This window comes from Pseudopipra pipra, chromosome 16, assembly GCF_036250125.1.
Source record: "Pseudopipra pipra isolate bDixPip1 chromosome 16, bDixPip1.hap1, whole genome shotgun sequence".
Lineage (NCBI taxonomy): Eukaryota > Metazoa > Chordata > Aves > Passeriformes > Pipridae > Pseudopipra > Pseudopipra pipra.
In genome coordinates, this window is record NC_087564.1 from 6,027,938 (window position 1) to 6,053,849 (window position 25,912).

General features: G+C 38.1%; 1 protein-coding gene across 2 annotated transcripts in view; it reads right to left on the reverse strand.

The window, feature by feature from the left end:
• GRIN2A (glutamate ionotropic receptor NMDA type subunit 2A) overlaps positions 1-25,912 on the reverse strand; it is a 173,304-nt gene that overhangs the window by 74,086 nt on the left and 73,306 nt on the right. For both annotated transcript variants that reach the window (XM_064672798.1, XM_064672797.1), the window contains exon 4: positions 4,018-4,613. In XM_064672798.1, the coding sequence (XP_064528868.1) occupies positions 4,018-4,613 (596 nt within the window). The remainder of the gene's footprint in view (positions 1-4,017; positions 4,614-25,912) is intronic.

The window sequence follows — 25,912 nt, forward strand, 5'->3', positions numbered from 1 at the left end:
GTTGTGCTGAATCCTAAGAGCAGCACAACAGCAAGGACAAGGAAATGAACCACGGGGGTTGTCCATGGAATTGAGCAATGCTGGGCATTGTTTTGACATTTCAAAACACTCTCCCCACAGAGTCCCTTAGTTTTTAAAGTAGGGTCACTCAGGGCAGGATCAACTAAGCTGTTGTACCTGTTCCTTTGGACTTCCCGTTGCTGCTGCTCCCTGGCTCGGGGATGACAAATAAAGGAAACTGTGCTTGGGAAAGGCAGGATGTGACAGCCTGTCCAGAGGACTGGGGCCAGGTTTCTAGACCTACACCTTCACTGCTGAAAGATGGGCCTCCAAATCCTGCCTATTATTTGGCTGTATTTCAGAACTGAATGTAACTAAACATCAGCACCCTGTGTGGTAAACACCTGACTGCCTATGGACAGACACATCTTTTTGTTTTTCCAGGATAATGGCAACAGAGCAACAGCTTTGCCATCCTCATCCCTTCCTGTACGGATCAGAGTGGTTGGAAATGTTGCTGTGAAATGTATCTCCCAGGGTCATGACTTTTATACACACCCTGAGTACTCTTCTAAACAAAGCAGCAGCATTTCAATTCAAAGGCAGCAGCGTTTTCTGTGATGACTGGCAGGGTTATTATGTTTTGCTGTTTGTTTGCTTGCATGTTTTCCTTTTTTTGAGAAAGAGCAAGCATTTGTTCAGCTGACATGGCATTAATGAGGTGCTAATTCTATTTATCCTGCTGCTCCAGTATTTCACACAATAGCGGTTTTCTGCCTTGGGAGATCTGGGTCTTACACAGATAGGAAAAGATGAACTGAATCAATACAGATAGAAATACACATATATATCCATGTTTTTAATGCATTGAAAATGAGCCCTGTATTTTATTATAAATCCCTTATTCACAGGGAAAAACTAGTTTTCCCATGTGTATCAGAAATGAACATTGATCAAGTCGTTGCAAAAACTAAAGCAAACCTGATTTTCTTCTGGATCTAGAAAGCCAATAAAAGCATCTCAGAATTGCAGTGACAGAGGAAAGATAAATTGTGTGCTTCAAAACAAATATATCCTCAAACCAATTTAATACTCAAAGGATTTGAGAAAGAGGGAGGAGGAGCTTTCACTTCATGGCTTTCTTTACATAGAATTTCTTCATAAATGGAGATGAAAATTGCTATCTAGATGTGGGAAGTCGCACATAAAGCATTACCAATTTCCATTTACAAGCAAATTAGCAATTATGGCATAGTCTTAAAATACTATACTCGGTTTAAAGCTGAATTAGACTGTCATTACAAAGGAGGAGTCTAAAAATTCTGGCTTTTTGCTCCATTCTCCAGGTTTTTTTGCTCAGGCATCACCTTACATAGCCTTTTCCCTGCTTTCTGAGTTCTCTGCTTCTGAGCTTGCAGGTTGTGTCCTCTCATTCAACCCTACTTCTCCAACCCTGATTTTCTGCATGAACAGGGAGGCACAGTACAGCAGATCCCAGGTCCATAAGCTGTTTCCAATTACTTTAGCCCTTTCCATTGTGAGGATGCTCCAAAATCCTTTGTTCAAGTCAGCTTCTTAATACAGCACATATACACTTGCAGTTTAGAATACAAAGCTGCAGTATCTGTGACCTGAAACTGTGAAGATTATACTTCAGAATAAAACTCCAATTTAGGCATTGATTTGTCACGTAAAGAAGAAACCCACAATTTAGTGATGGGGATGAGAAAGTACAATGAATTTATGTAATTCACCTTGGCATGGAGAGACTGGTCAGCTCCCAGAGATTACTTAGTACTGTAAATGTTTGCATACACTTGCCTTTCTTGCAGATTATATGTGACAAGAATAGTCTTGGGAAGTTATTACATAAGAAGTACTATTTAAAGTTTATTCATTTTAGTGTAATTCTGACATTTTTAGATTAGAAACAGCCTTCTTGTTCTTGTGGTGTTGGGGAAGCTCAAAGAATCTGCAGTACCAAAAATCTATTCTCACTTCATAGCTCAGTTTTTCACATGGGGAAGTGACTTGATTAACCAGAGTGCACTACTTCTCCTATTAATAATTTCTATGTGCACCATGCACTGCACACTGCAGAATCTCCTGGTGAAGACTGATCTCACTGTCCTAACACTCACAAACCCTGTTCCTGTAGTCATGAAGATTTAATCACAGAATCACAGAATATGTGAGTTGGAAGGAAACAACCAGGATCATCCAGTCCAACTCCTGGCCCTGCACAGGACACCCCAAGGGCCACACAATGTGCCCGAGAGTAATGTCCAAATGCTTAATGAGAAAATAAAGATTGTTTGAAGAAAGACAGCTTGTGCTGAGTACTGAATACCTTATTCAGATCTACACTACTGTATTACCCAGACAGTGGGGTAGGAGCCTTTTCCAAAACAGGTTCAAGTTTTTGTGCCCCTTCCAACTGAACCACAGTATTTTAAACACCAACCCTTCTGATGACAGAACACAATTTAACTTTTACAGGAAACTGGAGTTCAATTATTAATATTGGACTTCCTTGTCCGTAGATCAGATCCCAGTGTTAAGGCCCAGAATTTGGCTGAGAGGATGCCATGAGCTTCCACTTCCACCTGGCACTGCCAGCACATGCACTGAGAGCCACCCTTTAAGGCTCCCAGGCTGGGTGCAGGTTGAACAGTCACCCCAGCAGAGTCTCCCAGCTGCTCTGCCCTGGCATGAGGGACAATGCCATGGCTTTCCCAGAGCCACCCCAGTGCCGTCTCCTGCCACTTCCAGGGGCAAATGGGGCAGCAGGAAAAGAATCACAGGTTTTCTGCAATGCCTCTGGTGAATTTGCAGTTTTAGAGGCAGAGGCTAAATAGGAAAGGGAACACAAAAAAACCTTAAGGCAAGTTCTCTTTAAGGATAACTGTACAACTGTTGAAAAATACGTGTATGAAGTGTTGAAATTCATTTACTTTGCAGAATTTGGCTTTTAAGAAAGTTTCTAAAGAATTCTGTGTACAAAGATGCTGTTTTCATGGAAAACCACAGCTGTTCCAGGACATCATCTGGTAACCAGCTCCTAACCTAAAAGTGGACATACAACTCAAGATTAAAACTGTTCCATAATCTATCTGAAACAGCACCAACTTTCCTTCCTGTGCCAATTCCATCCTGTTTTTCTGTAGAAAGCGCTTCATTTGCACTATTTGGTCAGAACAAATTTCAAAAATACTGCTTAGTAACTTCCATATGAGATATTGTCAAGAGCTATTAAAAAATATGCAAGATATCTTTTAATTCCTCTCATAGACCAGATAAAAAAATATATTACTGTGTAATATATATTATGCAACACTTTTGGATATAAGTAACCAGGAGCATCACGTCTGAAACGGATAATTAAAAAGAAAATTATAATTAAAAATAAAAGAATCCTGATTTAAACCTTGGCAGTTCCCATCTGACCAGTTGTTTTGAGAAAATATCTATATCAGTTTGGATCAATGCAGATTAATTTTGCAGTTATTCTAGCAGAGGTGACAAAACCAAAACCCTCACAAGTAGAAGTGACAGATTTCAGTTCTTAGGTGATAAAAACTACCTAACTAATTTAATACTTCTATAATTTCCAGCAACATCCTCTTTAATGCTGCACATTGCTTGTCTTCTAAAATATTACCAGGTTCCTGCTGATGCAAGTGATTCAGGCACAGCCTCCAGAGCATTTTGGCAATTTCACCTCATAAGTACACAACAGCCCAATTTTGTTAACTCAGCTTTATACCCTCTAAGACCAGTTTCTGTCATCTTCTACATTAGATTCAGAGCAGTATCTATTCTCCACAGCACATAACATCGTCTCCAGGAGCACAATTACCAGTGCAGCAAGTCCTCTTGCACATTCTCCTGGAACATCTGAAAATCATTGCTTAAAAAAGGCACGAGGAGATTAGAAAAAAACCCAATATTCTCCTTCAAGAAACACATAGAATAGAAAACCACCAAGGTAAGAAACCCCAAACCAACAAGCCTTACTTGTGCAAGGTTTGAAAGGGCCTGTCATTTTTCTCCAGTTGTCCATAGCAGCTCGTTCTGGCCTCGGGAATGGAGGAGTATTTTTCCAGCATGGCTGAGGCAGCAGTGGCAATGACCCCGAGGCCGTCCCGCACCCGAGCTTCTAAACTGTAGTCCCACTCATCGTAAGCTGCTGAAATGAGTCCTGAAGGAAACTCCTTGGGAGTGATTTCTGTGTTACCACTAACCAGGCTGGGAACTATCCAAAAGAAATCATAGCCAGTAAGGCCCAGGGAGCGAGCCTCATCCAGAATGTAGACAGCTTCATCCTTGGAGCAGTAGAGCAGGATGACAGAGGAATGGATTTTCTTCAGCTGAATTTGAGTCTTGGCATCATCTCCAAAGGCAGTATCAAGTGTGATGACGTTCTGCATGTCCCAGCCCACAAAGCTATTTTCCACAGTGGTCTTAATGACATTGATGAAATCTCGGTATCCAGGGAAAGTGGTGGTCACCAGAGAGAACACGTGCCAGTCATAATCCTGCATGATCTTCAGCATGATAATGGCTTCTTGCTGGATGGAAGCCCCAAACTGGAAGAACGTGGACATCACATCCTAGAACACCAAACACAGCAAAAGATGAGTAATTTGGTACAAGTCTGAAGGAAATAGAATCTCTAATTCTTCTGCTCTCTTGTTCTACCATGGCTACCACACTTCCTTTGCATTCCAATAACTTTCTGTGACTTATTTGTACCACTACTAAGCCACACTGATCATAAATACTACATATTATTTCATACAGCATAAGGACAGAGGTGCTGCTTATTTTAAGAATATCTATCAGAAATAGGCAGCACAATATATTTTGTTGGCACTAAATTTACAAACATTTCCATTGGTCTATTTTTACTAAGTTGCTGTGAGATCTACATTTATTTTTGAATTTTACATTCGACACTGACATAGAATTATTAGAGTGCCAAATATACACAGGAAGCTGTATAAGTCTTTATTTTTATTTTACTTCAGTATTTATTCCTGACCAGTAGCAACAACTTATGTGCATTGTTTTCAGATACCGAAAGCATGAACTCCTGGTGAAACAAAAGCTTGTGATTGAAAAGTAAGAAATGAATCATTCAAGGTTTCTTCTGCAGGCTTCAGAGGAAAGACACATACAGTGCATTTAATTTAAAGAGTTTTATGAACATGCTCGCAAGCTGCTATCCTATTTTACACTTGCAGGGAACAGAAACAGATTAATTGATTTAAGTTTCCTGGCAAGGTGGTGTTAAACATACAAATATTAGTGAGAGTGGTAACTCAGCTCTGCAAGTTCTGTAAATCTGTTCCAGGCAAACTATGTTTTTTTAATAGAAGATGAGGAGTGTTATTACTTTCCGAGTGTTAAGAAGCTGACACCTGGATTTTATATGGCTTGACAGTAATAAAAGTGTTACAACTTGTGCCAGACCATGAAGACTAATATTGAAGGTACAAAATACACACTGCTGGTGAGAATGAAATCATCTGCCATGGCTTCTTTGGTACCTCAGAGATGACATTCTGAATGCCAGTGCCAGATTTGAAGTGGTTTTGGGTTAAATACAAATGTTATAAAGCTCATTTTGGAGAAGAATTGAATTGGGAAGATTTGGTTTCTGAATGCTTTTAGGAACTGTTTCCTGGTGACCTGCACTAGATACTTAAAAACAAGCAAACGAGCTTTTTATCTGGGGACATTTACAGCTAAAGAAACCCAGCACACAGAAAATCTGCTCAGAGTCAGCATTTAGTAATTTAATTACTGATTTACTATTACAAAGTAAATTAGATATCTAGAGAAAATGCCATGAATCCAACTTTGCTGCAGCTTCCTAATTGAACATAAAAAATATTGTAATGCAAAGTCAATCACTTCAGTTATCTTCTCCAGCTCTTATCTAATCCAGGTTTCTATTTGTGAAATATCCTGTGAAACGATTTACAGTAAATTAAATAGATTAGACACACCATATCCTTTAACTCTCCCCCATTTCTGTATGTGGTTTATGGCTACTAATGCAGTGGAATAATTCTTTCAAACAATACATACACCTTGGTCCTCCATGCATGACAAGGAACTTCTCCAATGAGGCAACTGAAGATGAAGTATTTGAGGGCAAAAAACAATGAACATGGACATCTCCAAGTGTGACCTTTCTAACAAGTAAATACAGATTTTTAACCTAGAGCAGTCCTTGACATCTTCCCTGGCAATGAACAAGAGTCTTGTGCACAACACCCTGTGTCACCACTGCAGGAGTCTGACAACAAAAGAAAAGTACTAAAAATAAATCCTTTCTTTCTGTAAACATTTTGTTAGAAAAAAACAGTTTATGAAAGGAGTTTTGACTAAACATTTCTGTAAAGGTCACACTCATATTTCAAGAATCCTTTTCATGTAATTGTGAATGTGAAGGCCAGTCAAAACCAGCCAATTAAGATCAATTTGTGATTGGAATGGTGAAAAATAACCGCTGTAATTATATCCTGAAAACAAGTTTGGGTTCAAGAAAAGTGGAGACACAAATATCACAAGCAAGATTCTCATCTGAAGAAATCCCATGTAACTGCACTGACTTCATTTGGTGCTTTTATGGAGCTGAAGACCTGACTGTGTGTGTTTACAGTGAATCTGAAACAGATGGAAGATTACAAGCAAATTGCAGCCTTAGGAACCTCAGTAGATATTTAAATGCCTATAAGGAGAATATTCAAGGACATATCCATTAAACTGGGGGTAGGGAACAAGGAGGTTTTGTGAAGAAACAGCAAATAAATAAATAAAACTGTAACAAATTGAACTATCGTATCCTTAAACATCTACATCATTTGGGTTTTTTTAAGCTCCACATTCTTCTCAAAAAGCATTATTATTCCTCTGCTTTATAGAGACTTAAATTATATATGTGTAACAAAATACTAAGTTCTACTTTTCTATATTCAAATGCAAACCAGAGTGATGTTTGTATAAAACCAAAATTATTCAGTTATTTTCATTTAACTGTCATCTTGTCATCTATTCAGACATCCATCTAAATCATTGCTGAAGTAAGAATACAGATGTAATATCAGAGGTGTTGGAAATGCACACCAGAAATATGCTCTTTTTCTCTCCTCAGTGTTCCCAGCTCTTGAGATTGTTGGTGGAGCATGCAAGGAAGTGGTGCCACTTATTAAGGGCAAGAAACACGTTACAGATGAATTCCACAGATAAATCTCAAAGCATGAAAATCGTTACACTGATAGGAGCAAAAAATTTAGTCATGGAAGTTGTGGAAATGATTAAGGCTTTATTTGTTTTTTCTGCTTTCAATTCTTAGCTGGATTCTACCCCAGCACATGTGAACAAAAAACAGCAATGAAAAGGGAAAGGAAAGAGCAAATGCAAACTTTTTGTTTCTTTCTGTCTTGCACATGAACGTACAGTTTATGGCAAAACATCTCCCCATATGTTTCACACCAGAAGGATGGAATCCTCCAATTGCTTCTTGCTTAATGTTATCCTTGACTTTTGTACACAACATAAAATTCTGGCATTACAGGAGAAGGGCACTTCAATGTTCTCACACTTGTGCACAAAACAGAGCAGCTCTCTCTGCTGCTGTCATTTTATAGATTAATATATTAGAGTAAGTTGCTTTTTAATTAGAGTACTGAGTCTATAAATCTGTCACTGTTGTCAGAATTGCACATTTCACTTCCCCAGTTCCAACAAATTACAGGAATATTTCTCTCAAAAACCTCATCCTCAGCTATTTTCACGACATCTTAGTTTCCAGGCTCTGGTTTTTCCATGAGATCAGCGGGGTATATTCACAGCTGTTGTAACAGCTGAGCTAAGCCCTGACAGGACTTTGTGCCTACTAGGGAAAAAGCTGCAAGAGTTGGTCAGTTAAGGTAAGAAAGATTTGTTAAGTAGCATACCTTTTGTTAAATGAAAATTAAATGCTAAACCAGAACAAAACAGGGGTCAACGTGAGACCAAATCAATTTTCCACTTGGAAGACTCATCAAGGACAGTTATTTCACTGGTAAGACAATATTATGACAGGAAACAAAAACCAATATGAAACACCTTTAAAAGCAATCCAGAGTACGATTTTATTCAGCTAGCAACAATATTATTATGACAGGAATGTAAGTAGGACTTTAAAGTTACCTTAATTGTTTCATTCTTATTTACTCTCTATTTTCCAACAGAGATCCAGCAAAAATCATTTTTCTCATATTTTACACCACATTCTATTCTTATAAAGATTTAAGGCATGTGGTGCCAGGTCCACATATACAGTGCAAGCTGTTTCCTGTTTAATGAATTATAGTAGTTATTTGGCATTTTTATAAAGACTGGAGGAAAATGAAAGCCAGAGATTAGTCATGAATTTAACTGAATAATTCAGCATCGCATCAAAAATATCCACAAGAAAATTATTTGTACTGATCTCAGATATAGGTTAAAACAAAAAATGTGTCCTGCAGTGTGTTAACATGGTACCATTTTTCTTGGATTTTTTTGAAGTGATGTGTTGATCCCCTGGTAAACATGAAGTGAATTGTGTTTCTCTGTCAGGAACATCCAGGCTTCAGCCACAGGATCCTCCTTTGTGGAAGGGCACAGATCCTTGCCAAACTTCCAGCAAATGCAAACACTGAAGGGGAGGAACTGAAAGGGAAACCTTTGCTCCCAAGACACCCTGCACATTTCTGAATCCTTAAGTTATTAAATTCCCCCTGTATTCGTTAACAGCACAGAACACGCAATTCCCAACAGAAACATCTCACTGAGGTGCCCAGGGAGAAAACTCCTCCATTATCACCATGGGAGCAATTTGGGGGAAATGATACACGATTTTGTGCTCTCATACAAAGCATAGCAACATGTGAGGGTGGAAGTAATTTAGTCATTTTTACAAAAAAGGCAGAAAACACTTGCCTGCCAAGGACCTGACCTGTCACCTCACACATGGCAAAACTGTGTCCAACCTGTTCCCCTGTCCAGTAACACCTGGACCCCCAGTGCCAGCCCTCCCAAGGCATGGGCTTTCTGAGAGAGCAGAAAAAAGGATGGAAATTTCCTTCCTCTCTAATTTAACTGGTGCAAATGCACAGCCACCAAATGTATAAAGGTCAACTAAAAGGACAAAACGAGGCCTTACTTTTTATTTTAAGAAGTTTGCTCTAGGAGAGGAACACTGAAGTTAGAAAAGGGCAGTAGCAAGCAAGGGAGTACATCATGGCTCTCCAACATCTGACATGTCCCCTTTTATTATTTCAAGGAATAAATATCAAAGAAACATGATTTCAAAAGGTTAGCACTGGCTTAATCAAGCATGTTCTTTCCCATTTCCAGAGGGATTCTGCAGGAATTCATTTTGCAAAGACTTCTGTATTTTCAGGTCATGGTTTTATCCCAAGAATTTTGCTAGATAACAGGTTTCATAGGTTTTTTTATTCTCTTTAATATATCCATTTAGTTTTATACTACCTCCTTGGCTTATACTGGCCTGCTACAAGAGCTGAAATCTGTCACTAAATCTGTACCAGAATGGCAAGAAAACAACTACAAAGGAATGAGAACAGGGTTTCTACAGATCATTGCAGAGTCCCCTGGTTTTTGATCTTTTACATTCTTCCAATAATAGTTGTCATGTCTAATGGAAGCAACTCCACAGGCCATTGCAGTGAAACAACCTAATTATGGAAGCCTAGTTTTGCACTGAGCTCATGAACCATTCCCTGGGTTGGAACTCACCATCTGGGTTTTCAACACATCTGGTTTTTCTTTCACAGATTGTTCAAACATTGGAAATTGTGGTGTCTCAGTCCAAGCTCCTGTTCAACCAGGACAGGCAAGTGAAAAATGCTTTTGAAGGCTGAAAGGACACCAACAAGCCTCTGATCAGACTTGCTAAAATCCTGGAAAGATTCAGCAGGGATTTTGCTGTGGTCATTTGATGAAAGATTTATTGACAAGATGTCTCTTTTCTAGATAGATTTCAGATTCCACTGTTACAGGAATGTCTTACACCGTGAATATTTTAATGAGGAAGGGGAAAAATTGTGGTTCTATGAAAAGGTAGCATGGAGCTGGCTGTACCATAGCTATTAGGACAAGTAACAGCTACTGTGCAGCTCTTAGGGCCAAAAAAAATCCCACCATATGAAGTAGAATACTGGTGTCTGCAAGGAATATAAGAGAAAATAAAGAGTATTTTCAGAAAAATTGTATTTGCTTTGTATGTCCAAATATTTCTTCAATATAAATCACTGACTCTTTAAGAATTGCTGGGTCATGTGGTTCTGTACATCAGTGTAATCATTATTATCCTGAAATATTTTTCCTTTATGGGATTTGTATGAAAGCTTCATTTCCTCTCAGTACTTCACCATGAAAATAAATATTGAAAAATGTGTGTGACCTAACAGATAAGGTACCAAGGAGGACAGATTTTATGCCATATATTATAGCTGAGTATCATTTCTCTTCTGCCCCTTGTCATGACTGAGATAAATGGTTTGCCATTTTTTAAATTTAGATTTTTTTTCATGGTTTGTACGAGCAGTGTCCTTCTGCTTTATTCATGTAATTAGCCAGCACTAAACTGATGTAAGTAAATAGTCTCTTCAAGAGCCCAAGAATATCTCATTTTCCATAGGAAAATGACTTTAAATTAGCCATGCAGCACATCTTTCACCTCAAAGAACACCTGAGTTCACATGGAGAGCTCTTGAGTCTGTCCTTTCAGTGAAACTTCTTCAAGCAGTTGTTGTGAATGATGGGAGAGCAATCAGGAAAATGAATGACTTTCCAAAGACAGGGAAGGCAACTGCTGTGAAGTTACTGGTCAAAGTAACTGGCTTTTTCCTGTGTGGAAACGTCCATCTGCCAACAATCCACATTTGAGACACCACAACAAAGCTTTGGCGACAGCATTTGAAAAAAATGGGATACTGCTCCTGTTCTCCCTGTGGCAACCTGAGAAGGTTTAGAAAAAACTGATGATGACCTGTTCTGAACAGGTCACCCTACTTGGCTGAGAAAAATAAACAATGAAATGGTGCTATAAAATGAGGCAGAAAGAAACCCAAACCATCCTTTTACTGCAAAACTATCAAAATGCACTTGCTGAAAAGAGGAAAGCCCAGGTGTATTTTCAGGAAAAAAAATATAAATCATTTTTTAGACTCATCAAAACCTATTCACTGGGTAACAGAAATAAAAAGCATTCAGAGAGCATCAGTGAGCTTGTGAATTAGCCCAGTGAAAGGCCAAGACTCAGGAAATCCAGCAGGGTTAGACACAGACATTTGAAGAAAGGAAAAGTCTGGATAACTTTCCTCTCCTAATACAGGCAGTCCATTGTAACCCACATAATTCACCTCTAGAAATAAAATACCACAAAAACATAGGAAGGATGAAGGACACAAATGAGCCACATGGGTTTCTGGAAAATAAATAAAACTCTTGGTATGTAGGCTATCTATCCCCACTATCCCACTTCTCTTGAATTCCACTGGGGCTTTATTTACCAGTGTTCCCTTTGGTTCATATCAGGATTGAGACACTCTGTGTATTTTCCTACCAAAACAACCTGCTGGGCTATGGGGAGCTTCTCACCTTCCTCAGCTTTAGGTCTGTGACTACAGAGAATTATCTATCACATCAATTAGTTCATTTACTTTGAACCACATCTGCTCCCACAAGGCCATCAGGGATGAGCTTCCCTTGATTCATGGGCAATTTGTGGAACTCCAATGGATATAAAATCCAAGCATTTAGGTTAGAGTGAGTTATATTATTTCTTGGAGCAGACAGCTAGTTCTAATTATAAATTTTGAAAACAATCCTGCTGTACCAGCCATGCTAACTCAAATCAACCCTGTGTATGGGATTAAACTGTCTGGTTTCAAAAGGAGTCCCTGATAGCCAGGTTTTGGTACAAGCAGATGGATCTCTGACACAAAGGAAGATTCTCAAATTTCCAAGCAACTCAAAAAAAAAAAAAAAAAAGTGAAGTTTGCTAATCTGTATTTTTAAAATTTTTAGTAAATAAAATTTCATTCTAATATTGAGTCTTACATGTTTTACTGCCCCAAATGGTTATGTCACTAGTCTTTAGAAAGTGCAATGGTCACATTTTGTCTGATTAGCAGCTTTTCACAGCACCAGCCTAACTTGTTTTCTTTTCAAAATAAGTCACCCAAATCGACTTCACTCTACAGAATGTGCTAGAATCCAATTTATTTGACATGTTTTTGGGTATCTGCTAAATTTAAATATATAGGTTTGCTAATATTCTTTCAGTTTAATAGCAATACTTTAGCTGAGTAAAATCTGATGTGTTCATTATTGCTGTGCAATCAAAAACTGTAAGCTGTTTGAATGGCTTATGGAAATTTTCAAGAATCAATGCTATGCAATAATTCATCCCCAAGACAAATTTTCATTCCAGCTATTTGGTATCTAGCACACCAAGCATTTAATTTAATTATAGGATGAAGTCACAGTGTCATTTTGATCTACATTGTATACCCCAACCTATAGGAAAATTTGCTTAGAGCAAGGATTTAGAGTAGTTGAGGATAAGTATGATTCTCTGTTCAAATCTTCCATCTTATCTTGTACAAGTATTGCACAAGAAAATCCTGCAATAACAAACCACTTACAGCTCAGACATCAACAAAATTCATGAAAGGGTTTTCGAACAGCTTTTGCCATTAGGACCTTTAAAACCAACACCATCCAATCTTGCTAATCCTGTAAATAGAATCATACTTACCCACAATAACATTTAAATATGCTGTGGCCAAGGATTCAGCATTAAATCCAAAATCAGTAACAATCTATGATTTAATAGCAGCTGAATCAAGCCAAACAGGCTGTTTACTTATACTTTGTATTGCATGTGTGCATAAAAATGCCATACACTGTAAAGAAAGATAAGTATAATTGAATACTAATAAAAATGCCTTAAAACATCATCTCCTTATCTGAAAACATTTGGCCTCAACTGAATGCTAAAACACTTCTCATTTGTGTTGAGGATGAGAAGCCAGAAAACCATTAACTAAGTCATTTCCATACATCTCCACTTAACAAGTAAAAATGAAGGTAACAAACAACCTCCTCCTCCACCCCCTTTCACCAAATGGTGAGTATAAAACATTAAGCAAATAAAAGAAATGTAAAGCCAATTTAGTTTTCTACTGTGTGCTTGTAACTACGTGCTTTTCCTTTACGAGCCAGGACTCTTGGACTGGCACCTCTGTGTACCTGCTCCAGTGGCACTGGACAGAAGGGAGAATTCCAACAACAACAGTCTACCTGGAGAGGACAAACAGACAGAGAGGAAGGGAATTTTTTAAGAGGAAGGCTGAACAGAGTTCAAGGAGCCATTCAGAGCAGCTTTCCATGGCAACAGAGATTTATGGGATATATTTAAGTATCAGAGGAAGCTGATGATGAGAGATTCAAGATTCTTGACCTTTTCAGGAAGACATGCATTTTGGTTCCTCAGGTAGTTTGGGTGCTAAACAAGAAGAGCTGCAAACCTGACTCACCTGCTTTGGGAAGGCAGAGTCACAAAACCCTCATATAACTTGCCCAAAGCAAACATGCTGCTTTCAAATTCTCCTAGAAGTGTTGACATCTTCAGTGTGCTCCTCTGCTCTTATGTACAATCAGTGGATCTGAAGAAGAGACCAACTCAAGGGAAATACCATTTATGCTTATCCTTTATATTCTCCTCTTTAGGCACCCTCTTTGGCCTCTGGGCAAAGCTACAGCTGTTCTTCTGCTATGCTAACAAAAATTACATGCTTTCTCAAAGTGAGGGAACAGCCCATCAATGAATATCCTTTTCCATTGTACGTTTAATAGCAGCAGGTCAGAAGCAAATTCAGTTACAAAATTCCTGATATGTGATCTACACCAGTACTTACATATCACTCTGCTCAAGAGGAAAGGGTGACTAACTCCTTATCTTGGAATTAATCCTACTGATAAGAAAGTGGTGCAAAATACACCAACAGTCAATGATATTTCACTGGTATTCACTGCAGAGCTTTTGAGTAATCACAAGAGAAACCACATTTGTGTTAAAGTAGCTACAGAGACTCCAGTGCTCAGAGCTCCTGCATCCACACCAGAAGGGACACAGGAAGAATGTGGAATTTAGATGCAGGCAGACACAAAAGTTTTCCCCATCCAGATAAGGACATAAGCATTGCATTCTGGTGATGGATGGATGGTAAGGTAATATAACAGAAAAGTGCAGACAAAAAAAACTCTGAGGCACCTACTCATTCTGACTCTACCCACACTGTTCCACACCTTTGACTTAAATCTGCATTTTCTTTTTGGCAATCTCTTTAAGGATGCATTGACTTATTTAGTTGCAAGAATATCACGCATCAAGAGATTTGCCAAGCATTATTCCCATGAGCAAATAAAATTCCAGGCAGAAAAGCTTTAACAACATACATCCAAATTACTGAGATTTTACATGGGCAGTAAAACTATTTCTTCTTGTGAAATAGCTCAGCTTAAGCTACTTTTCCTTAGTTACGCAGAGGCAAAGTATCTTTAAGCATGGTTCTGATTTACAGTAAATATCAGAGATAAAACATCAAGAAAGGAAATGTTCAAAATGCTGTTTATCTCCTTACAATGCACAGTAATTCTTTCTAGAAATTATTACAGATTTGACAGTCACACCAGATACAGTAAATACTGCAGTGCTATAGCAAATTGAGTATCTCATTTCCAGCTATAAAAAAAACCCATGTTTGTACAATGTTCAGTACAACGTTCAGTGAAGAGAATTGAAGATATCTTCCTTAACCTTTATAGTTTGAAGAGACATGATAATCCTTGTTATGAACACAAATAAGTGTTTATATTAAAAAAACTTATTCATGGGTTGATGTTTTTAATGCCTGACCTTTTTATTAGCTGCATCTGACAACAATGCAAATACTGTTTGCCTACATAAGTACAACACCACACAGATCAATGATTTTCATAGATTCCTCTGAAAAAATGAAATTAAACTTCAGAGCTTTTCTAACCTAGGTATGAAATACACAAAGTTTTTAACTAATCTTGGTATAGATTACAACAGGTAATAGATTTCTTCAGTTATCCATGATGCAAGTAAATTGTGCCATCTCATCCAAGTTCAATGGGAGCTCAGAATGCTGCTCAATAGCCTCCAAAGGTGGGTAGATTTATGCAGAAAGGAGCATTTGCACAAATGTGAGATTTTGGCCATGCCCATTTTATTTTTGCTACTCTTTGTGTCCTCAGAAAAGAGTTTCATACTCAGTTAACTGAAACACATTGTCTACAAATATGAAGTGGTGGTCCTTGCTCATTTTCATTAACAGAACTTTGCATCCAACAGATTTAGATGCCAATCCTTTGGGTTCCTTTGAAAAAGAAAAAAGCCTTTTGTGGAAGGTGGCTAACAAACAAAACACCTGTCCTTACAAGTTGTTAAGTGCTTTTGGTTCCACTCATAAAAGATGTTACATTCCAGAGACCTTATATAACAAAGCTTGTTAAGAAATTTGCAGTTTAGACTTCCCTGTAACAGGCACAAGGGAAATGTGCTTTGCCTTAAACTAGTGTATCTTGATTTGTCCCTGTGTCCCCCAGTGCCATACTCTAGAACAGCAATGCTGTTTCCAGAGTACAAGATTGCTCTCCTTTTGCAGGTCCTTTAGAAATAACCCACAGACCTCCTGGTGTCCAAAATCCAGCCTGAAAAACATTGAGTTGAAAGCAGCAACCCATCCATTTCCATCTGATACCTGCTGTTCACGGCAGGTGTATTATTTCACTATGGTTAAGCATCTTATGTATTTTAGGATTGATCCTCAAACTTGTGACAGCTTACTGTGATATGGTGCATCACAAAAAAAGGAAGAGATAAAGCTGTGACCTCATTCTTTGCAATATATTCTACCAAAACTTCTGGAATATGGATGAAATGTGGAAGAACAGAAGACTTCACTGCACATCTCTCACTAGACAGCTCTGTCACTACTTTCAAAAGATAAATAATTAATCTGAACCAAATCTCCACCTTTTGTACAAGGAATATGGTCCTGTGGGGCAAGCGGGGATTGTCCTGTGTTCAGGGGCAGATACAGCTCATTTTAAGGAGAAGAGTGTTGGTTTTTCAAATCCCTACTAAATAAGGCAGCCTTCCTGCACAGTATGTATTGAAAATTGGGAAAGAGAAGTGACATGTAAAATCTGTGGCATGTTTCTTGACATGCTCCATTCTACAGAAAGCTCAGCTACATGGAGTTCTTAAGGAGATTGATACCTGGATGGATGGAAGTTCATGAGATCCATGATTCTTCCCGATGGATAGACATTTGTTGCTACATAGCAGCAGTCTGTCAGCTCATTAGAAACCTCAGAGAAATAAGCAGAAACATGCTCCTGTAAAGAAAAGCTCCATGCTGATGCTGCTTCACTTCTATGGGAGTAAATCTGTTGTTAAGGTCAGGTCAGGACCAGGTACCAGGAACAAAAGTGTCTCTAAAACATGCACAGAACAAATGACCATGTTCTGCTGCCTGGAGCTGACACAGAGCCAGAGAAACATCCAGGATGTCAAAGACACCATTAGAGACAGATGAACAGTGCAAAACAAATTAGCTCCCTCATGGGTGGCAGCAAATACTTTCTTTTGCTATTTGTGGATTATTAGTGTACATATTGTTAGTAAAAATTTGAACAACCACTGGTTCTTGATAAAAATATTAAATATGAATGTTTCACTCAGTTTTAAATGACACACCTGCATTTGAAACCACAAACATGAAATCCTGTCACTTGAATTCATCCTCTCTTTCAGAAAATATAGAAAAGCATAGACCAGAAGTAATGCAATGTGACAGGTGACCGGACACAAATCACAAACAGTTAAGGGATGCCATTTACAAAAGCCCATTTCTTCAAGTTAATCACCCTTGTTACTAAACAAATACTAAGAATAACATGATTTTAAATAAAATTAGTGAGGACCAGTAAAAGTTTAACTCACTAAATTACAGCAGGAATTATCCATTAGTCTTCATAATGTAGCTTAGCCAGCAATAATGTCTGTCATTTCAGATGCATTTGCACAATGACTGTATCATAAAAAGGCATTTTCACAAAAGCTGCATTTCAACAGCTATCAGTTTTCCAAGATATAACAGGCTTCCTTTGTAATAAGCACTGAGCCTTAGAGCAAGACAGTGTAATGTATATCCTTGTAAATCTTTCCTCCTGGAAGATTTACTTATCCCCAGGAATAGGTAGAATAGTTTGGCACAAGTCATGTCACAATGCCACACCTCATGAAATGTCTTGAAACCATCCATACAGAAATAGTTTCTGGTCTCCTCTTTCAAGTGATCATAAATTTGGTCTAAAAAGTGGTTATACTACTACATATGGATGATAATGTGTTGCTGTACATGCCCATAATACAGGATATAACTTTACAGTACAGGATATAGCTTGACTGAATTTATCTCAGTGTATCAAATGATCACACACCATCTGATGGTGGAATAGAAATTAAAGGTGAAAAAATTGTAACTTCTATAAAGGCTGATAAAAAATTCAAACCTGTAAAATCTGTGTTCTACATACTATATTATACACTATGTGTAGAATTATGTACATGGAAAGACTTCTGCACGTTGTTTTATCCCCCTCCAGAAGATTAAGAAGCACATTTTCCTTGTAATTTTTTGCCCAACTAGTCTCATAAAGGAGTTAAATTTATTAATATTATACAGTCACATTTTCTTGCTCACTATGAAAATATCAAACAGCTTGCAGTGATCAGTTACAAAACTGCATTTGTTTTTTCTATGAAAAATTGGGGTTTTTACTACCTCAGCTAAACCCCCAAGAAAGAAAAGATTTTATGGAGTATTCATGAGCAAAATGCAACACAAAGCACAGAATTAGGTATAAATAAAAATAACATAATTAAAGTAATATAAAGATGTTTGGTGCTATAGCAGAAATTAGCATATATGGAGAAGAATTGTCTGTTCATAAGGAAGGACTCAAATTATTACTTGAAAATGAGAATACCAAATCAAAATTAGCACTCAACTGAGCAATGATATTTGTACACACATTGGTGCATTTGGAAATTAAATGGATGCATAAGGGATATTCTCATCAACTCATTTGTATAAATTGGTATACAATGAGCAGAAGAATTTGAGAAGACAATGCTGAGAATGATTGTGGTTTTTTCAACCAACAAGCAGAAGAGCTACAAATGGGGCCTGATTGCTATTCCCACTACTATCCGGGAATTTGACAGAGATTTGTCATCTTTTCAGTTTCTTTCAGAAAACTGTTAAACCCACAAGGGTGCACTGAGCATCCCACAGCTCAGTACATATTCCTACCCATGAATTTGAGGTAATTTCCAACACTATTAAAGTATTTCCACAGTTTCTTAACATATTTCTCTCAGACCTCTTCTAACCCACCAAGCAGCAACCGCAGTGCTTAGGATGAATTCCCACCTGACTCAGAAAGATGGGTCCTGTGCACTTTAACTCCTCAGGAGCTCACCACATGGATTCAGGATATTGGATGAGAAGCAAAAGTTTCTTTAGTGAATGTGATTCAGTTGGCTACATACTCATAAACCAGTTGAATTTATTCCCTTAATCCCACCAGTCAAAGTCAACCTCTCATGCTCATCACCTGGGTTTCAGAGCCCTGTCCCCACACAGAGATTAGGTTGTTGTCCCACACACACCAAGAGCTTAATGTACATTTTTTAAAAGTGCATGTTGACCAATTTCTGTGTACTGGAGTACTGGAAAAAACTGTGAGGGAGGGTAGGGATGGGTGGATGACGAGTCTAAATCATTACAAATATACCACAATCCTGTAGGAAGGCACTGCAGTCTCACCATTACCAATTTACAGCCAATTGTAGGACATATGGATTGAGTGGAACTTTATACAAATTATGTTAGTCTTTGTATCATGTGAACTCCCATTACTTTCTTGGCAAGGTATGGGATTCAACTATAAGACCTTCAGAACAAGTATTTTAGCTTCTAATCAAAGTTTGGGTGAGCACACAGCCCTAACACCTCCTCATTAACAAGTCTTGCCATTGCACAAGTTCTGTGCTCCAAGATCTACACACTGGGAAATCTTGTAAATCGTGAGAACAGATAGCTGGGCAGAGTTTGCTCAGATCTCTCAGGCCAGTGAATGACAATCAATATTAAAGCCACCTGTGTTTAAAACAAATAACCCACTGTGTCCCATCTCTCCTTTTTTATTCACCTGTAATTTGTTTCCTCCCATTGGCAGCCGCCACCCCTGTGGTAAAGCTGGATCAGATTCATGTGAATACCCCTGGGTTGCTTCAGTGCAAAAATCAGTCAGGTTGTCTGAAACAGGCTCTGGTGTCTCGTTTTTCTTTAAAATGTCCAACCCTGCTCTGCAGATGCTGAAGGGTGTGCAGGGATTTCAGTGCTGCCAGAGCAGTAACCTCAAAGGAGAGGGGTAAGACGAACACTGCAGGGACTGGAGCAAGGGATGCAGACTGGAGTGAAATAACTTATTTCTGAAATTATTATCTGATCATAGACTTAGCCTCCTATTATTAAACTAATTACATGTCTACAGTTTAGGTTGGATTCCAACTGACACTGAACATATTCACTAGTGATTAGAATTTCAGCGATATTTGTAATGTTATAAATTACTGGCTACAAATCAAAGCAAAAATTACATCACATTCCAATTCTAAGAAATCAGATGAGGGAGACTATCTCAGAATCATGTCTGCCTATTTAACCTCACATTCAGGATTCATATTTTCTATTGCTGAGCTGCAGTGTTAAGGGACTATATGGAAATATTAAACAGACACTAACACAAATTCAATCAAGATTTGCACTTATTTAATGCAGTTTCTGCAGGTCAAGAATTGCAGGTACAGTATTACACATCAACTGTTTGGCTTCATTCTGCTTTGTACTCTTATTTAGACCTTGAACTGAAAAATAATTATTTCATTTTTCTTTTGGTTTTCCTGCCCAGCATGAAGATGTGACATTCTCTTTCCATATTCTGAACAGGCAGTCCAAGTAATGCTGCTACACTAGAAGACAACACAGGTCTCTGCCCATCCCTTGGTATTTCTCACGTGGCCACACAGACCAGCATCCATAGTACCTTCTGGGTTGTCTTTTTTTTCAGTTGTGTTCTGGTTGTTTTGCTGGGTTTTATTTGATAGGTCTTTGCAGAGAAATACGAAAACCTGGACATTTAAAACCAAATACTAATGATGCAGCCAATTAATCAGTGCAATCAACTGAATGATCTGGGTAAACTACATGAAGGGAATAAGCCAAAAGAATAACAGATGTAATTTGCATCAGAACAGATGACAAAATGTATGCACCTTCCAAAGGTAAGGTCATGACAGTTCATCAGATGATTAGCAGACTTCTCCTTGCATAACAGAATGCTCAGCAGAATCCAGCTAATTGGAGTGTTATGAGTAAGTGACACCAGCTGACTGGAGTTATAGGACTAAAAGTAAGTACTACAGCTACAAGAATCTCTGGAATAATCTGTTCCTCAACCAAGTTCTACATTTTAAGCAGTCAGTTCCCTGCAGGATACCTTGTCTTTTCCAAGATACATCATTACACACACCTAGGTACCACTGCATCCAACATTTGAAGGCCATGTATTCAGAATCTGTTTCAGACTGTTTGTGGACTCCTTTACATAATATAACTACTGCATACAAAAAATATGGGCAATAACATGTATAATATGTAAAATGCACAGTCAGAACCCCCATACATACCACAGAATACCTATATGTTTATGTATGCACAGCAACAACATACTCCTCCTGTTGCACTGACTCCATTCGTAATGATTTAAGAGTTGAGGAGTAATTTGAAGAAACTATGAAACCACTACAGAACCAAAGATGTTTATTACTTTAGACATTAAAAGCTGAAGTATCAGACTATTTTAATCAAGCAAGTTTTATAATGCCAAAACTATTTCAGTTATTTTCCAGAGGAGGGAACAGTGATTTCTAGTTCACTTACTACCAGAAGAACATTACCTATAATTTACCCATCAGCCAAATTGAGCACTAGAATAGCAATATTAATTAGAATTTTTGAAGATTTGTACTGAAGGTAAGCAGGGATAAAGCATTTTGTTGCTTGTTTTGTTCAGAAGTCACGTCATGTTCTGAGCTCTACATATTCCCTCTCCAACATGGGCCACGATTCCTCTTTATATCCCAATTCCCTTTCCGCAGTCCTGCCTTCCAAGTTTCTCTCTGGATTACACCTCAGACTTGCCAAGGCCACTTAAAGTTAATGAAGGTGGACTGGCTGAAGTTTTCTTCAGGCTACAATTCTTCCCCAGTGCTTTCATCCCTGTCTTTCACGTCAGTAACACTCTGTGTAGCCGCAGAAATTTAACTCAGCTTTACTCCACTCGCACACAGGCAGACTGATGAGATACTACAGAAAGGAGTAGCAAATTTCATAACACATCATGCAGATCAAGCATACAAAGAGATTGAAGGGATGTTCTTTCCTTCAGCACTTGTAAGAAATTAAAGACTTCATCGTTTCCCAGAATAATATTTCTAGCAGTTTTTCAGAAGCAAAATCCCAAAAACTGTAAAGGCCTGATTCAAAATCTCAAATGGTTCTAGAGCTGGTCAACATCTCTAGCTGTAAAAGCCACACTCCTAATAAAATGAAAACAAATACCCACCTTACTATCTGTGACAAATTACACAAGCCTTTTGCATAACATTTTAACCTAAATGACTTTTTAATTTCTAGATCAATGAGGGATCCCAGTAGAGTTGTTATCATGTGAGGAGCATGTTCCTCCAAAATACAAAGTCTTCTTATCATTGATACATCACATTCATCACCACTAACAATCTCAGAGGTGCTCAATTATTCAAACTTGGCTCAGGGAAAAAAATTGATCCAAAAAACAGAGAGTGTCACAGGCAGTGAGGGTGGAGGGGGACACTACTGGAATTTAATGGCAGGATTATACCTGAACTGGCACATGCTCACAGCAACTTCCAAACATAACCCAACCACATTCTAAGGTTGCTTGACAAGGAAGTGGCATGTTATGGTTCATTTATGGAATTAAACTACGTGTGACTCAATTTTTTTCTCAGGTTTTACCAACACATATGAAAACTTGCAATGTGGTACTCATAAATAAATGGGAAAAACAAACAAAGAAAACCAAACACCTTTTCATCTATGCACATCTGGCATGCCCTGTTTTCCATACATGACAAATCTCAGATTAGAAAATTCTGACATTCTGAATTTAAATTTAAAGCCTTGCAGTACCCGAGTGCTTAGGTGTTTGATACCCAGGAGCAGAAAATATTTGATTTTCTAAAGAAAAGTAAGTATCCATCTCCTTGTGACAAAAAGGGTACAAACCTCTTTTATAAGACTTTTAAAAAGTCCTTTATTTCCAGATCTGTGAAGGACTCTTTTAAAAATCCCCTGGAAGAATGCTTTCTTGGATGGAGAACCATGATGTTTTGTGGAAGGCATTTTCTTCTGTCATTAAAAGGCTATGACAGAAATCACTTTTGGGCTTTTTGCAAATAATGAAGAGAAAATTAAATTCCTCCTGCTTTAAATGAGTTGTTTTAATTAGAAGTGGAAGACAGACATAGCTCCCAAGTGACCCATCGTGCATGGATCCTCATTTGAGACAAACAAAAATGTCATTTTCAGCAAGAAAAGCCTGTTTGTGGGTGTTGAACTCCACGTGTGCTGAGCCACAGTGATGATTCCTGGAGCGCTCACAGCTAATTTAGAGGCTTTCCATAAACATAGCATTACAGTGTTTCAGTGATTCCTAAACATAGAGGAGTTTATCCCAACACGTCTGTCTGTAATTATCCTGTTGAAGGAAAGCAAAGCAGACAGAGTAATCACATCTTAGAAAAGTAATTCCTGGGAAATTAGCATATAAACCTTTCCTCTTTCTGGACTCTTTTTGGAATTTTTCAAATTTTTGCTGCTTAACACTTTTTTAGAAACATCTACTCATTACAATAAATCTTTTGCCTAGAGTTTAAAACCATCTGAATTTTGAGGGGAAGCTCATTGTGTAAGGAAAGGTCCAGCTAAGCACATCCACCTTTGGATCAGCTTGAACCAGAATCCACATCACATAATAACTCTGGCAATTGCTTTTGCTTGACCAAAAAACTTCACATGCTGTCGTCTATTCCCTGTGGGCTAAGGTAAAATATCTGACTGGAATTGCTGATTTTTTAGCAAACAGGAAACCTTCATTTTTAAATGAGAAAAGCAGCACTGATTAGATGAAATGATTACAAAGTGGCTCAGCCAGAGATGCCGTGTTTGCTGCAGAGACACGGAGAGCTCTCTCCTCTCAGAATTTATTCCAGATGCACCAGCTCCCAGGAGAGCCAGGCTGTCCAACAGATCAAGACAAAACAGGTTCACAATTAAAGATGAGAAAGCCCTGTATCCCTCCCATCCAACTCTTCATTAAGCAGGTATTTAAATTCAGAATGCACATGTCTAAGCTGCATGGGGCAGTGCTCTGACTGCAAAACAGGTACTACAGGGAGTGTGAAGCACACCAGGACTCAACAGCTGCTGCCCAGTCTTTTAATTTTTTTTTTTATTATTATTATTTAAAAATAAACGTTGGCAGATCTAAATCACAGACTGAAACACCTGACTCTCAGTTTTCCAGGAACTAAAGAGGAGGTAGTAAGTTGAAAGTAAGCTTTCAACTCCAAGTTCCACTTGAATTCAAGAAAAAGTTATCAGCAAATTCAACATCAGCCAGATTTACCACTAATGTACCAAGGAAAATGCATACTATTTTAATTATTGTTCACTCTTGCAATTTATTAATATTTTATATATTATATTATTTAGTACTTTAGAACTAAATAAAAAGCGATGATAATGATTTATTATTAAATTGCTACTAATGATACAACCAATTAGTGTGATTTACTACCTTTGCTTTGCACTGAGTTTTAACTACAGTGTTACTACATCATCACACCTTTGATTTGGCTGTCCAGTAATTCATTATAACAACAGTTGAAGCTGGCAAGTCAAGCAAAAAGAAACTCATGCTCAATGCTTAAGAAGTCCCCAGGACTGCAGGTAGAATAGAAGGGAACTCTGGCTAAGAACAGCTTGCATTTCTCTTCTCATGCTGGCACCTGCTCTTTGGTCATTGCCCTCTTCAGTTCCCCATTGCTTTCCCTTGTAATGGAAAAGACACGAGCAGAAAAAGTCCCTAAAGTTTTAGGGTTTTTGCTGGTTGATTTTTTGTTTGAGGATTTTTCCCCAGTTTTCCACGTGTTACCCAAGTAAATAAGGAAACGTCGCTGCTCAGCAAAGTACATCCAACAGCGAAAGTGCGATTTCTAAAATGTACCTGTCACTTCAAAACTGTGACCAAACTGCTCCCCCCATTCAACATTCAAGATTCTTTATGTCATCTTGAAAAATGAAGTGGAAAAAAGCACAGAAAGCCAATTAGTTTGCATCAAACTTTCATTATGGAAACATAAACAGATGCTTCTTTATTTAAACCCAGTTGGAGAGGTTTTCACCTGTGGGAAAAGCTATTCCATAAACACTCAATTTCTCTCATAGGGTCTCAGTCAGGGTACTCAACCATGGACTTTTCAAATTGTCCACCAGCAAAATTGCCTACTTCAAAACATATATTCAGTATTTACATGCAGAATCCTTCCCTGTGTACATCACATTGTTTGGGAAAAAAAATGCTAATGACAGAGCATAGGTTTTAAAAACAGGTAGTGTCCTTCTACAGCTCTAAACCCTTCACTGATAGTCCTAGTGGAAAGTGCCTCTGCAAACATTTTCATGACTGCACTAATTAATTTGGCAAGGTCTGTAAAACAGTCTAAAAATTGATCTCTCAGATTTTCAGAAGACACCTACATATTTATTTGTGCTTTTGCAAAACGCTACATCAATGCTGAACAGTGCAAGAATTTAATATGATATTAGTTTAACCTAGCATTGCTTCAATCAATAAATAAAATTAGGATAACTTACTCTCTCATGACTAAATGCTGAATTTAGCAGTTCTTCCAGATGCACAGCCAGATGAGACCAGAAATTTAATTTCATTAAGAGTGCTTTTTGCTGTGATCTTCTAAAACTGAATCTAACTTTTCCCATTGGCCCCACCTGGTTATGATGGCCCTTGAATAAGTTCTATTATCTTAGGATGCATAATATTTTAAATTGCCATCAGCATGAAACCTCACCAGGATCAGCTGCATTTGAATGAGGCTAAATGAAAGAATTTCTGTGCCACCATTTTCAGCATGGAAAGCTTCCCTCTAAAATAAGATGTTGGCTGTCACTTGGCACAGCAGGGAAACAAAACTGTCAAAGAAGCCATCTATCCTTATCTATCTCCTTTGGTACTTTAACTCTGTGCTTAGCACTGCTAAAGGCTTTAAATTCTTTATCCTTTAGAGGAAAAAAAAGTCTCTTACAAGAACAAAACATTATTCGGTTTAAGTCACCCTACAGGAGAGAAGATCCTCTGAAAGCTGAATGCTGTTCCCAAAGGCACATGCACTGCAGGAGTAAAACATCCTGCGGGCTTAAGGCTGAAAGTCTTGAAGACATTTAAGTAGGTGCCCAATTAAGTTCAAAGGGTTATCAGAGCCCAGATTCCTTTGGGATCCAGGCACTCGTATATTCCTAACACAGACGGTATTTTCCGGAAGCGCTCTGTG